We start from the raw sequence: 14943 nt of genomic DNA, 5'->3' as shown, positions 1-14943 counted from the left end.
TAGTGATTTTTGGGCTAAGGAAAGGGTGATGAAATCCCTCACCTTATCTTGATTATGGGGTTTTGCCCTTAAAAATATTTTTAAGTGTGTGTCAAATCAAGATGCTCAAATCACTTGGTGAATTCCTACACTATATGAAATGCAACCCTATGAATTAAAAGCAACTAAAAAGGATGGAAAAGAAAAATCTCTTTTTTTTAATTAGGGTTAACAATCAAACAAATGAGAAGGGGGAATTTGTTTGAATTTATTATCTTGTTAGTAAATGTCAAAGTGGAGGATGAATTTAATTATGGTCAACAAAAAAATAAAATCTTTTTTTTAAGTCCTAATTGTCTCTAATTGTGAAGAAGAAGCTAAAGGGTGGAATTAAAAACTAGAAAGAGGACTTACCCGAAAGCAAATCTTCAAATCCTAGCTCTCCAATCCGCGATCTTCAAGCTCCAAGCGTTTCCTTCACAAAAAACACACAAGTTAAAGAACCAAAATAATTAAAACCTACTTAATCACCTTCCCCGGCAACGGCGCCAAAAACTTGATGCGGCATAAACATGTACCAAAAAGGTTGCAAGTGCACAACCGTGTCAAGTTATAGTATTTAAGATATCGATCCCACGAGGAAGGTATTTTGTAGGAAAAAATATAAAATTAGTTCTTATTTTGTGTGCGTGACAAATAGGAGTGATGAGTAAATGTGATTGTGGAGAGATTGAGAGAGTGAAAATGGTGTGTGAATATGTGTAAAGTGTAAGTGAGAGTGGATTTAAAAAAAATGAGTATGATCAATAAGGTGAGAAGGAAAAAATGAATAAAATCAAGAAACAAATGAAAAATTAAGATATCGATCCCACGAGGAAGGTGTTTTGTAGGAAAAAAATATAAAATTGGTTCTTATTTTGTGTGCGTGATAAATAGGAGTGATGAGTAAATGTGATTGTGGAGAGATTGAGAGAGTGAAAATGGTGTGTGAATATGTGTAAAGTGTAAGTGAGAGTGAATTTAAAAAAAAATGAGTATGATCAATAAGGTGAGAAGGAAAAAATGAATAAAATCAAGAAACAAATGAAAAATTAAGAATGAAGAACAAAATTCAAAAATAAAAGAAAATGCAAGAAATTAAAGATGGTGGATTCAATTATAGATATGGATAATCTAAAATTGAACTCACTTCTTAGAAAAGGGTGATTCCCTAGAGGGTTCTAACCTAAAGGCGAATCAAACAAAATAAAAATAAACAAAAAGAAAAACTAAACCCAAGAGGGTTCTAGCCTCAAGGTGAATAGTATAAGAAATTAAAATCTAACTACAAAATAAATTGTAAAATCTAAACTACAAAATAAAATTACAAGAATTAAATGCAAGAAAATAAATCTACTCTATAAGCATGAAATAAATCTAATCTATAAGAAAATTTTCACACCTCTAACCCCTCACTCTCTACCCCTATTTATAGTAATCTTCAATGAATATGAGCCATTGGATTTGTCTTGAGCCCCAAGCAACAATCTCCATCTTTGAATTTACTTTTTGTTCTTCTCTAGCCCAACCATAGGAGGCACATTTGATTTTCAAAAATAAATAAAAATCAAAGTTGCAAAAGCGAAGTCCGGTTTTGTTTTTGAAAATCTGCAGCACCCAAGTCAAGTCCGGTCCTCTTTGTTTTTTTTTTCGGCCCAATTGAGAATTGATTTTCATGGTCCATTGGGGGAAAAAAAATCAGCAGCAAGTCCGGTCTTGGAGAGCTGTCCGCATGGAATTTGATTTCAACTTAAAACTAAGTCTGCAGCAGATCAGGCCCATGGAACTCATTTGATTTCAAAAAAAGAAAATTCATGTCCGGCCCATGTGGAGTTCATCTTTGGGCCTTCAAGCTTCACATATATGAAAATCCAACTGAAACCATCAAGTCCAATGAGCAAAATTCGGTCCTGGAGATTCTGCAGCAAAGAAGTCCGGTCCCTATTTGATTTTCAAAAATCAATTCAAGTCCAATGTCATCAATCATTTGTTCGGTCTCAACTCTCTGCACACAATGAAGCCAATAATGGGCTTTGGGCCTTTAAATTTGAGACTAAAGAGGGACTTGTGCTGAATTTCTTTTGGGCTTTTCACAATTTCTTTATTTGCTCTTTTGCTTGTGTTTTTTTCTTCAATTCGTGGGCTTGGGCTTTTGGTTTGATTTTTCACTTTGGCTTCTTGAATTTCCATTAGACTTCTTGACTTCCCTTATTTCTTCATTTACTCAAGGGTCTTTGTTGAGAGATGGGAGTTTGAGATTTATTCTTTATTAACCTGCAATTAAAGATAAAAACAATTATTAGTGATATATTTATTCATATAAAATAGATAATGAGGGTATAAAATTGTAATAAAAAGTCATTATCACTAATAATCATATGTTATAGGTTACGAAATCGTGAATCTTCACCTCCATTAAATTTTTTGCTAATGGTTTGAAACCACTAAAAATGGTAATAATCATGGATTATAGTCCATAATATCGTGAATTTTAGCCTCCGTGAAATCATTTCCCAATAGATCAAAACGACTGAAAATGACAAAAAAAACACGGATTATAGATAATAAAATCATGAATTTTGACATCTGGAAAATTATTTTTCAATCGGTCAAAACGACTAAATATTGCCAAAAAAACTTGGGTAATAGCTCATGAATCATTTGTCAATGGGTCGAAATATGCCTTATCAAATTGTGAATTTGGCCTTTATAAAATTAATTATTAATGAGTTGAAATGACTAAAAATGTCAAAAAATCATGGCCTCTATAAGATTATTTATCAATGAGTTGAACTGACTAAAAATGTCAAAAAATTATGGATTGTAGCTCATGAAATTATTTGCCAATAGGTCAAAACAACTAAAAATGGCTAAATTTGTGGGTTATAGCTCATGAAATGATGACTTTTTGCCTCTGCAAAAAATTATTTGCTAATTAATAGGGAAAACAACAAGAAATGACCAAATATCATGGGTTACCTCACAAAATCATGAAGTTTGGACTCTGTAAAATTATTAACAATAGTTCAAATAATTTAAAATATCTAAAAATCATGGGTTATATCATAAAATCGTGAATTTTGACCTCCACAAAATTATTTGCTAATGGGTTGAAACGACTAAAAATGGTCATAATATGGGTTATAGCTCATGAAATTGTGAATTTTAACCGCCATGAAATCATTTTCCAACGGGTCAAAATGACTGAAAATGGCAAAAAATCACAGATTATAGCTAATGAAATCATAAATTTTGGCCCTAGTAAAATTATTTTCAACCGGTCAAAATGACTAATTGTGGCAAAAAAAAATCATGAGCAATAGTTCATAAAATCATGAATTTTGGCCTTTTCAAAATTATTTACCAACAACTAAAAATAGCTAATTATCATGGATAATAGCAATGAATCATATTTCTATTTGTAAATTGACTCATGTTTCAGCAACTTCAAAGCCTTGAAGGGCAGAAAATTATTTAAGAAGTAGGTATGCCATATAGGCACCATGTTAACATTTAAGGAAGTACCAGGAGTAGTTTATTTTAAAGAAATAAACAAACTTGTTTGCTCGGAAATAGGAGAAGAAGCTTACTTACTTTTATTTGAGCTACTTCGTACCTAATTTCGTGCAAACAAATATGTCCTTAGTCGGTAACTTATTTGAGTTGTAAGACAAACTCAATAGAAGATACAATAGACGATAAACTAGCACCAACAAGATTAGAAAAAATCGGGGAAATGCTAAAATAGAACCCAAATCCTTTTTTCAAGGAGCACTCATGTCTTTTTTTTTTAATTTAGCGAAGTAGTGAGGGAATCGATATAACGGCTCTTCAAACTCTTAAGTATGTAGGCCATAAATTCATCCTATTTCTGATATGAGTAATATTAACTTCAAGTTGAATAGAAAACTTGAGCAAATACTAGCTTGACTAGGATACTTGAGAGGTACAGAAACAGTCAAAAACACTAGAAATAAAAGAGGTGCAAAACAACAAACTTAACAAAGACTTGAGTTTATTACATGAGAAAAGCATTAATTACGTAAATTTCCAATGCCTGCAGACGTTCACCATCCTACCCCTATAATACCCACCCAAGGAGAACAGACACAGAAGTGGCAACTCCTCAAGAAAGTTAAAAGAAGAAACTTTAAATTCTTTCCTCTTGATGGAATAAAACAAAACTACATTTGTTAAATATCTAATAGCAAAAAACTTCACCACTTCACCCTAGACACTTTTCATTTCTAACCAAAAAATCCACAACAAAAGACCTCAGAACTCCATCAATTAACTGTACATATCTAAAGTACTCTTTAAGTTGACCACTTCTAGAATTTATTTGTACATTATGTAGGAAAACAGTCGTATAAAATGTACTCTACTCCAAATCATAGAGAAAGATATGAGGATAGTAAATCTTAAAATTTACAGATAATAAACATTAAAACGTCAGGGTTGATTTCTTTTGTAGCTCATACTCATGCTTATTGTCCGCACATAATAAGTCGTATCAATTCACTGAACGATCAATGGTTGTAATCGAAAAAGTGAACTTTAAATATTCACTCTGTAGCGGAGCGACCTAAAGCCTAGAATGAGAAACCTAAACATAGGAACAGTGAGATAGCATGACTGCACAATAGGGTTGGGCACAGAACGGGTCAACCATCGGGCTGACCCGACCCAGCCCGTTATGGATCACGACCCGATCAGGTCTGTAGTGGGTCCGGCTCGACCCGACCCATGATATACGTGGGTCATGGATTGGACTGGGTCCAGCTCCAGACCCGAGACTATAGAAATAGGCCTGGCCCACCGTCGACCCAGCCCGGCCTGACTCCAAATTTTAATTATTATAGTTTTTAGTTAACTTTTTTTTTCTTTTTTCTTTTTGTATTTGTAATTTAAATTTAAACTAAAGGAAAATTATTAACTTTATGTGGATGTAGATCTTCCTTCAAAGTTCAAAACACATATATCTTTGTGTTTGCGATGTTTTTCAGTGTGATGTTTATCTTTGTATAATGTGTGTATATATATATATCATTTTAAATAAAGAGTAAAATAAAAAAATAATTTAAATATAATCTAAAATATACTAATATAAAGTTAATATAGTTTAGAAATAAAAAAACAACTAAATTAGAAAAAGTTAAAAACCCATGGGTCGATCCATGATCCGCGAGCCAGGCCTAACCAAGCCCTCCCCTAAGCTAGTCGTGGGTTAGGTCGAGTCTAATCCCAGACCCGGGATCAGAAAAATAGATCTGACTCACTCTAACTCGGACAGGCCCGAGTCAAACCCGGTCTGGACTTAAACCTGACGGGCCGGGTCACGGGCCTAAACCGGCTCAGTCCACGCCCACCCCTAGTGCACAACAACGCATTTTGAGAAGAGTAATTCTTTTTTAAAGAAGGAACCCTACAGAATGATCGACCTACAGAATGATCGACCAAGTATAGACACAAAACGCAGGGAAACATATAAACCTGACCAAACAGACAATCAAATATGAAACAATACCCAATTTAATGTCGTTACTATTGTAGCATAGAAAGGTAAAAACTGGACTCTAAAAAGGGTTAAATAATACATATTATTGGTGACATAAATCTTCAAGTACCTTCCTATCCATAGTACTGTTACATCAAAGTACCCAACCAAATAAGCCTATTGCTTATTTGTCAATTGAACTCCATATTACAAACTGAACTCAGCATATCTTCTCTCAGAATATTTATTTACATTTTATTCGCATTTTGCCTCCCAGTTAAAGGATAGTACATCTCAGCATCAACCCCTTCTGCTCCATCCTCTGGTCATCACTACCACCTGCAAGGTACTCTTCATCAAATCACTAAAATACAGCAAAACTACACTGCAGAGTCTACAAACATTATAGGTTCACTAAATAGGCGTTAGACAACGGGAATCTAAATGGAAAGACAACCAAATATCGGATAGTGACTCCACTTTTTTTTCCATCTTTCGTAAATAAAAAGTGATTGGACATTAACTGAAGAGTGAAGGGCGCGACATCAATATTTGTTCATTTTGACCAACTGGTAATTAAGTACGTGTAGTTCAAAATTCATGATCTTCATATGCTAACCCACGATGTTTGCAATTTTTATTCAGCTCACGAAATGAAAATTAAATATGTATACATAAAAATTGCGATTTGCCCATGATCTTGTCAAATTTCGTCCATTTAGACAAGTGGCAATTAAGTACGCGGAGTTCAAAATTCATGATTTTCATGGCCTATAACCCATGATTTTTGTAATTTTTGCTCATCTCGGCCAAATTGAAATTATGTGTACATCAAATGTGCAATTTTCATCGGCCGTGACCTGCATTTTTCTCAGTTTTTTTCATTTAGACCAATAGTAACTAAATACGCGTAGTTAAAAATTTATTATTTTCTTGGGCTAACCCATGATTTTGAAGTTTATCTTTGTTTTGATGAATGAAAATTAAGATTGTGTACATTAAATTTTGCAATTTTCATACGCCAACCCATAATTTTTGTCAATTTTCTTTCATTTTGGCCAAACAACAATTAAGTACGTGTTGTTTAAAATTTATGGTTTTCATGGGTAAGACCATATTTTTTGTAATTTTTGTTCGTTTCAACAACTGGAAACCAAGTATGTGTACATCAAAATTTATGATTTTCATGGGTTATAACTCATTGTCAATTTGCATTGATTTAGACCAAACTGGAAATCAATTTGCATTGATTTTTGTTCGTTTCCACAAACTGGAAACCAAGTATGTGTACATCAAAATTTATGATTTTCATGGGTTATAACTCATGATTTTGTCAATTTGCATTGATTTAGACCAAATGACACTTTAGTACGCATAGTACAAAATTTATGATTTTCATGACAATTTTTCTTCATTTCTACTAAACAAAAATTAAGTATGTGTATATCAAAATTTGAGATTTTCATGGGTTATAGCTCACGATTTTGTCAAATTTTTTCATCTCTATCAAATGGCAATAAAATACGTGTAGTTAAATATTCATGAAATTCAACAGCATAACCCACAATTGTCGTAATTTTTACTCGTTGCGGCCGAAGGTAAGTTAGGTATGTGTACAATTGTACATCAAAATTTGCGATTTTCATGGGCCCATAATCTTTTTCTCAGTTTTAGTTCCTTTCTACAAAATGACAATTAAGTATGTGTAGTTCAAAAATCACGATTTTCATGGGCTATAACCCATGATTTTTGGGATTTTTCTTTGTAATGACCAAATAGAAATTAAGTATATGTACATAAAATTTGTGACTTTCATGAACTATAATCCATAATTTTTATCAATGTTCGATCATTTCGACCAAATGCCAATTAAGTGCACATAGTTCAAAATTCATGATTCTCATGAGATGTAACCCACGGATCTTGCAATTGTTGCTTGTTTTGACTAAATAGAAATGATGTATACATCAAAATTTACGATTTTCATAGGCTATAACCAACAAATTTGTCAATTTTCGTTCATTTCGACCAAATGGCAATGAAGAACGCATGTCCAATTTTTATTTTTCATGGCATATAACCCACGACTTTTGAAATTTTATCCGTTTCATCTAATTGGAAATTAAGTATGTGCACATCAAAACGTGTGATTTTCACGGGCAACCCACGATTTTTGACAATTTTAATTCTTTTCGACCAAATGGCGATTAAGTGAATTATAGCCCATGAAGAAAATTGAAATGCTTAATGATAACAAAGTTATTGTTACATTCAGATTGAAGTGTGTTTATATGCAGAAGTTAAAAATACATGATATTGTAAATGCATCTGAACCAAACACACCCTTACTCTTGAGACAACTATAAGAGGCCTAGTAACAAAGACCCAAGAAATACAATTACTAACCTTCTTGAGGCTGGATCAGTTTTCGGTTTTGGGGAGAAGCCATTTCTTTCTTCAAACTGATCAAGATATCTTCCATTGTGTATTCCCTATGCCAATTAGCAAGCATTGGGAATAGGCTAGGTTCAACCTATTAAGTTGCAAGCAGAAATCAGAGACCAGTACAATACACATTTCTTACTGAACAATGGCATTAAACTTCACAAAGTAGTTGAAGAATATTACCATTCCAGTTTCTCGGTTCACACATGTCATGTTTATTCGTGATTGGAAACGAACTGCTGGGGGGTTGTTGGGATAGTCTTCATCGCAGAAGATCTTCAACTGATATATTCGCCCCTCGTGAACAGTCTACAAGGAAACTTGGGATATCAGATTTAATTGTCAAATGAAAGCATACAAAAAAAAAAAGATTAATTATTAAGAAAGAACTATTACGGTTAATCTTGATTCCAAGTAAACAGAGAAGCTATACTACATTGATGAGATGGTAGACAACTAGCAACGTTGATCAATAAAAATAACAAATATGAAATGAATGAGATGGCTAGGTTTACAGGTTCTAGCTTCAAAAAGTTCTAAAATTTTCTTCTTTAACTCATTTGTGAAATAGATTATTATTTTTAATATATTTTGAAGCCGAAGTAATAATCAATAACTATATTAAGTTCATGATTGAGCTACCACTATATTCATGTACACCACCTAATGTATAAGTGTTGCCTCACTAACAAACAGTTTCAACTTTCTGTCTTTCCACCTTATGGCAGTTGTTTTTGAAAACTTTGCAGAAACCGACGTATAAAACCTCTCTGAAAAAATCCTTATATTTATAGTATAAAAGATAAGTTTATAACCCTCAGCCCTAATCAAATCAACTATGGAGCTTTGGTGTAGTAAAAGTGCCTTTGAACGTATCAGAGCAACCCATGTTCGGTTCCAATCAACCACATAATTTGAAGCAGATTTTTAAAAAAATTAAAACGTTGTGTGAGTCCGAGTTTTGGCCCATAAAAAGCAATCAACAATGTGGGGGCATGTAGTATCAAACTATAACCCTCAACCTTCACAAACTCCAAAGCTTGTGTAGTGGAAGGACCGTTGACATAATAACAGAGCAACCTAGGTTCAATTTGCACTAACCACGAATTTAAAGTGGATTTCTAAAATTAAAAAAAGGTTTGATACTACTGCACATGAGTCCAGGTTTCGTCTCATAAAAAAGACCCTCAACTTGTGGGACCATGTTAGAGTATAGAACTATAACTCTCAATGCTCACTAACGCCGGAGCTTTGCTATATTGGAAGGACATTTGGCACCCTGCGCCTGTATATAAATAAACTATAAACTATCATTGATACATCTCATGGTTTTCTAGTTGATAAAAGCTAATGATTCATAGAACTTAGATAGCCATTTTGTAGGTAGGCAGATTGACCATTTTAATTAGGTTAGAAAAATCTCTAAATTAACAGAAGAATGTTTTGAAAAAAGAGCAAGGCTGACATGATTTACAATAGGAAAATTCTAAAAGAATAAGAAAGATGATAAATTTGCTATACAGAATTCTGTTTGGTCCTGTGCATGGATAAACTAAGAGAAAAAAAAGAAATGTTCACATTTCATGAGTAGGTCAACCTAATGGATAAGTCAGGTAATTTGGTAATTCATGTCAGAAAAAATTAGTTTATGAAACGTCAGTATGAAAAAACTGGTGAAATGAAAAACTTACATTATGAGGACCAATGATAGTCCCAGTCCATGAACACATCAGTATGTCATCCGAATCGTCCATTCCATAGCTGACAGTTCCATCACCTATACCCTTCTCTCCTCTCTCAAGCTCCTCCAACAATCTGAAACTTCTTGGAACTGCCAACAAACAGAAGTTTAAGTTTTGTTTCTAACCACATGATAGTGTACAGTAAGCATAAAACTAATACGATATCATTTAGGAAAATGATTTAAGGACCCAAAATATGGGACCAATGGAGGGGACAGGTGAGGTGTCCCCTCCCTATTGCATAATGAGTTGGCATGCATAATGAGTTGGCATGGCCAACTCATTATGCAATAGGGAGGAGACACCTCACCTGTCCCCTCCCTTGGTCCTATATTTTGGGTCCCCGTAGCAGCACTCTATCATTTAAGTAGAGGTTAATTTTTTGAAACCAACTAAACTACTTACATGAGCGATTAACAGTAGCAGATCCAGAAAACCTTTCTTAGGGGGTGGACAACTATTATCTATTTATGCAAATATTAGATATAACACTATAATATGACATTATTGACAAATGGGCTAAATTCCCAACTTAAATGGCCTAAAATAAATTCAAATAAGCTACAGGTTGTGGTGCAGATATTTTCGATTTTTATTCTTCCTTTTTTTTTGGTGTGTGTGTGTGTGTGTCGGGGGGGGGGGGGGGGGGCGGGGCAAATTAGAAAGTTTAGAGAGGTTTTAGAGGGCTTTGAGAATGAATTCGTCAGCACTTCTTAGAGCTGGGGCCAATTCCCTCCTGCCCACTGCATCCCGCCCGCCCGCCCGCTCAAAAAAAAAAAAAAAAACCGCACTCTGCTCCTATTAAGTTCACATGAACATCCACCCCTGATGATTAACATGCTCAAGTCAATTGATGACCTTAAATTGAAACCTCGTATGATACCAAATAATAAAGTTTCCTCCAACAAACAATACAATATATTCTTGGTTACACTTGAGAAAAGAAAGTTACGATGATCTTCTTGTGGGTTATAGCACTGAAGAAAAGAACAGAAAACATGAACCTTGATTAATAATTCCTGTTGCCTCAACTTATCCACTTCCACTAGATTTGTCAGAACCAGTATGTATCATATACCTCTTTTGTTGAAAATCATACAGAGGCATATACCATTTGAAACCGCACTACAACTTAATGCCCTATCCTTAAATTCAGTTACTCCGAAAGTATCAGCTGTTTTAAAAGGTTGGTGGCTAGCACCTATATAGAATTCCATGTTATAGACAACATGCTTATTGCAACGTAATGTCTAAATCATATTACCAGGATAAATAACATGACTTTAAAGTCTTCAATCCTTGCTTTGGTCCTTTGGTCATTTCAGCCACTTCATTAATAAATCCTAAAAATGTCTCAATGGAAATAAATGATAAAAGAGATCAAATATGTTTGTTATTCTAGCTACATAGCTCCTACTTGAATGTTAGCTACTAATGATAATGATGGTAATGATACCTAGTGTTATTATACTAGTGATCTTATAATTTTATATAAATTTTAAAGGCTTACACCCTTTTCTTGGCCCTTTGGTCAATTATGGCCACTTAGCAAATTTTTCATTATCATTTAGTTATTAATTCAATCACATGCTTCGAGAATTTTGTTTATTACTTTTAATAGTCAATATTATTGGATTTTATTGAAATGATACGCAAGAAATATAGTAGCCAGCAATAAGGACAATTTGGTGTAACCGTGTAAGAACAGGGTAAATTTCAGACGGATACTTGAGAATCCTGATTTAGATTCACTAATGCAGGTTTCTGACCCAAATAGGATCAATAGTTTCAGTCAGCTTGGATTATAACCACTTAAAAATGGATTCCGATCAATTTTTCATTTTAACGAAAGAAATATATCCAATTAAGATGAGGGTTAATAGCAGATAGACACCTGTATTTCACCCAATTGTAGATAGATCCCCTTTAGTTCTATTTGTGCGTATAGACCTCCTGAGTAATATTTTTTTAAGGAGGCAGATAGATCCCTCATAGTTAGACCGGAGAAGATAGACCCCAAGTGCTTTTTTGTCTCTTAAAAGAGTCGAAAAAGTTCACTCAAGGGTCTATCCACACTTGGGAAAATAGTACAGGGGGTCTATCTAAAATTGAGAGATAGTACAGGGGTCCATCCACAATTAACCCTATAAATCTTAGAAAGTCTTTGGAAGTTTGTAAAACACATACGACATAGGTGTATACAAGCAGGTTTGACTTTAGAGACCACCAAATATATCTACATGTCTATATGCATTCCAAACCAAGGTTCTCTCATTTTAGTTCGTAATAAGGCCCACTTGTAGGTATAACCTTGGTGGTTCCCAATATCTTCTGTTGTTGTGGTTTGAGTCTCTGGATTATTTTATTTTTACTTTCAAAACTAGTAATATATAGAAATAATATTTTCCCATGTTTTCTGTCCTCCCATCACTTGTCCAATAATAGAGAGTAAGTTTTATAACACATTTACATTTTCTTACCCATAAATGATCCAATTAAGGATGCCTACGAACTTTAGAAATAGGAAGGTAAAAATTAAAAAGAAATGTCATATATATATATATATATATATATATATTATTATATATATAGTATATATATATATATATATAAGGTATTTATATATTTATATATATATGATTGAAATATGGGGTATGGCTGCTTGGTAGCCAACGCAGCAAAAATTTTATGCTTGCGTAGTGAGGGTGGCACAATTCCGCTCGCAACTTATTCAAAATAGGATGACCTGCGCTGCATTCACATGGATGTAAGTGAGTGCATGTGGGCATATGCAACTATTTGGAATGCAGTTGGAGGCAGATTAGTCACATGCAGCTACGCAAGCACGAACTTTTTTGCTGGCTTGGCTAGCGCAAGCATACATCTCTTCTTCTCATCTTCTCTCTCCGTCAGTTAGTTGCTTCTCTCATCTTATATATATATTATATATATATATATATATTATATATATATATATTATATATATATATACTATATGATGGCTTTGCAATCCGTGGGCATCACCCATCATTATCCATTCATAGTGTTTTAGTGATCAGATAATGTTGAAACCATTCGTGATAGATCAAAACCAAAGAATCGCCCAATATGGATACCAAGGCATTTTCAGAGTTATAACAAGCTGAATAACGCCTTTAACTATCTCTGCTAACGTTGATGTGAAAAATACTAACAGGTTAAGTAATTTAAGGCATAAGACAGAGATTGATGTAAAAGCAGCTCACATTGGCTGTGGTAGGCGTAGGCTCAAAAAATCTCTTGACAAATGATCTAAGCTGCAGGATGAGGATAGCCGCAACAAGCAGACTGTCGCAAAAATCGGCCCTTTGTGCAAGGTTGGAAGACTACAGACTATGATAGTATTGTTAGATACTACAAATTTAAAATATGATTAATTACATTTAACTGCTTTGAGGTATTTAGAGGTATGATGTAATTACACGGGTGACGGCTTGGAGTGCCAGTGGCTCTCTCTCAACAAACACATAATGCCTGAAGAGTATTAGCTTGTAATTGCACAGGTGCCCTGTAGAAACCCCAAATAAAGCAGCCACTGACTCTTGGGATGTAGGCCCATTGTATATACGAGATTCGGCAATTGCTGCATGGTCATCGCCAATTTTAGATATAGCAAAGACTCGCAAGGTGAATCGCTGTAATTTTTTTCATATGCATACCGTCAGGGTAGCCGCGCAATGTAATTAATCGCTTTAGGAAAATATCACTACTGTAAGTAAGTGCTGTGAAATTCATAGTTGTCACCGTAATTTTACGAAATGTACTATCTAAAGAAGCAGAGTTCACTTAGGGCATTGGACGTTCGACTGAAATTCCACCTGAAGAATTGGACTAGCTATATAAAATTACTGATTCATAAAAATGGTCCATCCTTCTCAACTTGTTAAAAGAATAAAGTTAGACATTCGCAGCACGTTCTCCATGGAGTTCAACATAATCGTCCATAACAATAAGTGATTGCTTAGATGTTATCGATCTTGTCTGGTTCAAAATGTAAAGCTTGTTCCATACGTTAAAAAGCTTTAACTACACAATGCTACATCTGCGTGATTATTTTAAGATCTGCCAAAATTCCAATATACAACAATGCAAGGTCGTGATAAATGGTGCATTAAAACAGCATGAGTGGCTTGGAGCCCGTGAGAACAGCCTCTACTAAGAGCAGGAAGCGGCTAAGAAAATCTTATCCTAATCTAGTGGAAAGAAAATGTTTAGAGACTTCAATGTCAAATTGGCAAAACAAATATTTTTAATATTATTTAGGCATGAGTGCCGTTTTACGCTGAAAAAAAAGGGGGTCTTGTGTAACAAATGATTTGCGCACTGGATCACAGCGCATTAAAAATATTTCTAGCATCAAAATTTGAATTTTCTAAACAAGAAACCGGCACATAGAATACATGCAAAAAGTAATGGTTACGACTGGAAATTAGAGAACAAGCCTGACGCTCATGCACGTAATGGCCTGAGCTGTTGAGGCTCGGTTGCTTGCAGAAATTAAGACGCAACTATTGCAAATTGGACTTTTGGTTAACTGTATCCTAGCAAGATCCAATTTGGGGCAATGGAAAAAATCGAAAATTTTAAGCGAGGCTGATTGTTGGGTCCTTAAATCATTTTCTAAATGATATAGTATTATGTTTTATGCTTACTGTACACTATCATGTTGGTTAGAAACAAAACTATAACTTCTGTTGTGGCAGGTTCCAAGAAGTTTCAGATTGTTGGAGGAGCTTGAGATTTGAGGATTGAGAAGGGTATAGGTGATGGACACTGTCAGCTTATGAATTGAATCTCATCTCTTTNGTGTTGCTACGGGGACCCAAAATATGGGACCAATGGAGGGGACATGTGAGGTGTCCCCTCCCTATTGCATAATAAGTTGGCATGACCAACTCATTATGCAATAGGGAGAGGACACCTCACCTGTCCCCTCCCTTGGTCCTATATTTTGGGTCCCCGTAGCAGCACTCTATCATTTAAGTAGAGGTTAATTTTTTGAAACCAACTAAACTACTTACATGAGCGATTAACAGTAGCAGATCCAGAAAACCTTTCTTAGGGGGTGGACAACTATTATCTATTTATGCAAATATTAGATATAACACTATAATATGACATTATTGACAAATGGGCTAAATTCCCAACTTAAATGGCCTAAAATAAATTCAAATAAGCTACAGGTTGTGGTGCAGATATTTT

At 34.4% G+C, this 14943-nt stretch overlaps 1 protein-coding gene across 2 annotated transcripts in view; it reads right to left on the bottom strand.

Annotated features, from left to right (window-relative positions):
* Nucleotides 5533–14943, bottom strand: part of LOC109849607 (ubiquitin-conjugating enzyme E2 variant 1D-like) — a 13247-nt gene continuing 3836 nt past the window's right edge. For both annotated transcript variants that reach the window (XM_020419463.1, XM_020419464.1), the window contains exons 2-5: nucleotides 9652–9791; nucleotides 8144–8269; nucleotides 7922–8048; nucleotides 5533–5854 (exon numbers count right to left, since the gene is read on the bottom strand). In XM_020419463.1, coding sequence (XP_020275052.1) covers nucleotides 5793–5854; nucleotides 7922–8048; nucleotides 8144–8269; nucleotides 9652–9791 — 455 coding nt within the window. In that variant the 3' untranslated portion in view covers nucleotides 5533–5792. The remainder of the gene's footprint in view (nucleotides 5855–7921; nucleotides 8049–8143; nucleotides 8270–9651; nucleotides 9792–14943) is intronic.

Source organism: Asparagus officinalis, chromosome 7 (assembly GCF_001876935.1).
Source record: "Asparagus officinalis chromosome 7, Aspof.V1, whole genome shotgun sequence".
NCBI classification, from domain to species: Eukaryota; Viridiplantae; Streptophyta; class Magnoliopsida; order Asparagales; family Asparagaceae; genus Asparagus; species Asparagus officinalis.
Note: the sequence above shows the minus strand (reverse complement) of the source record. Positions and strands in the feature narration are given on the sequence as shown.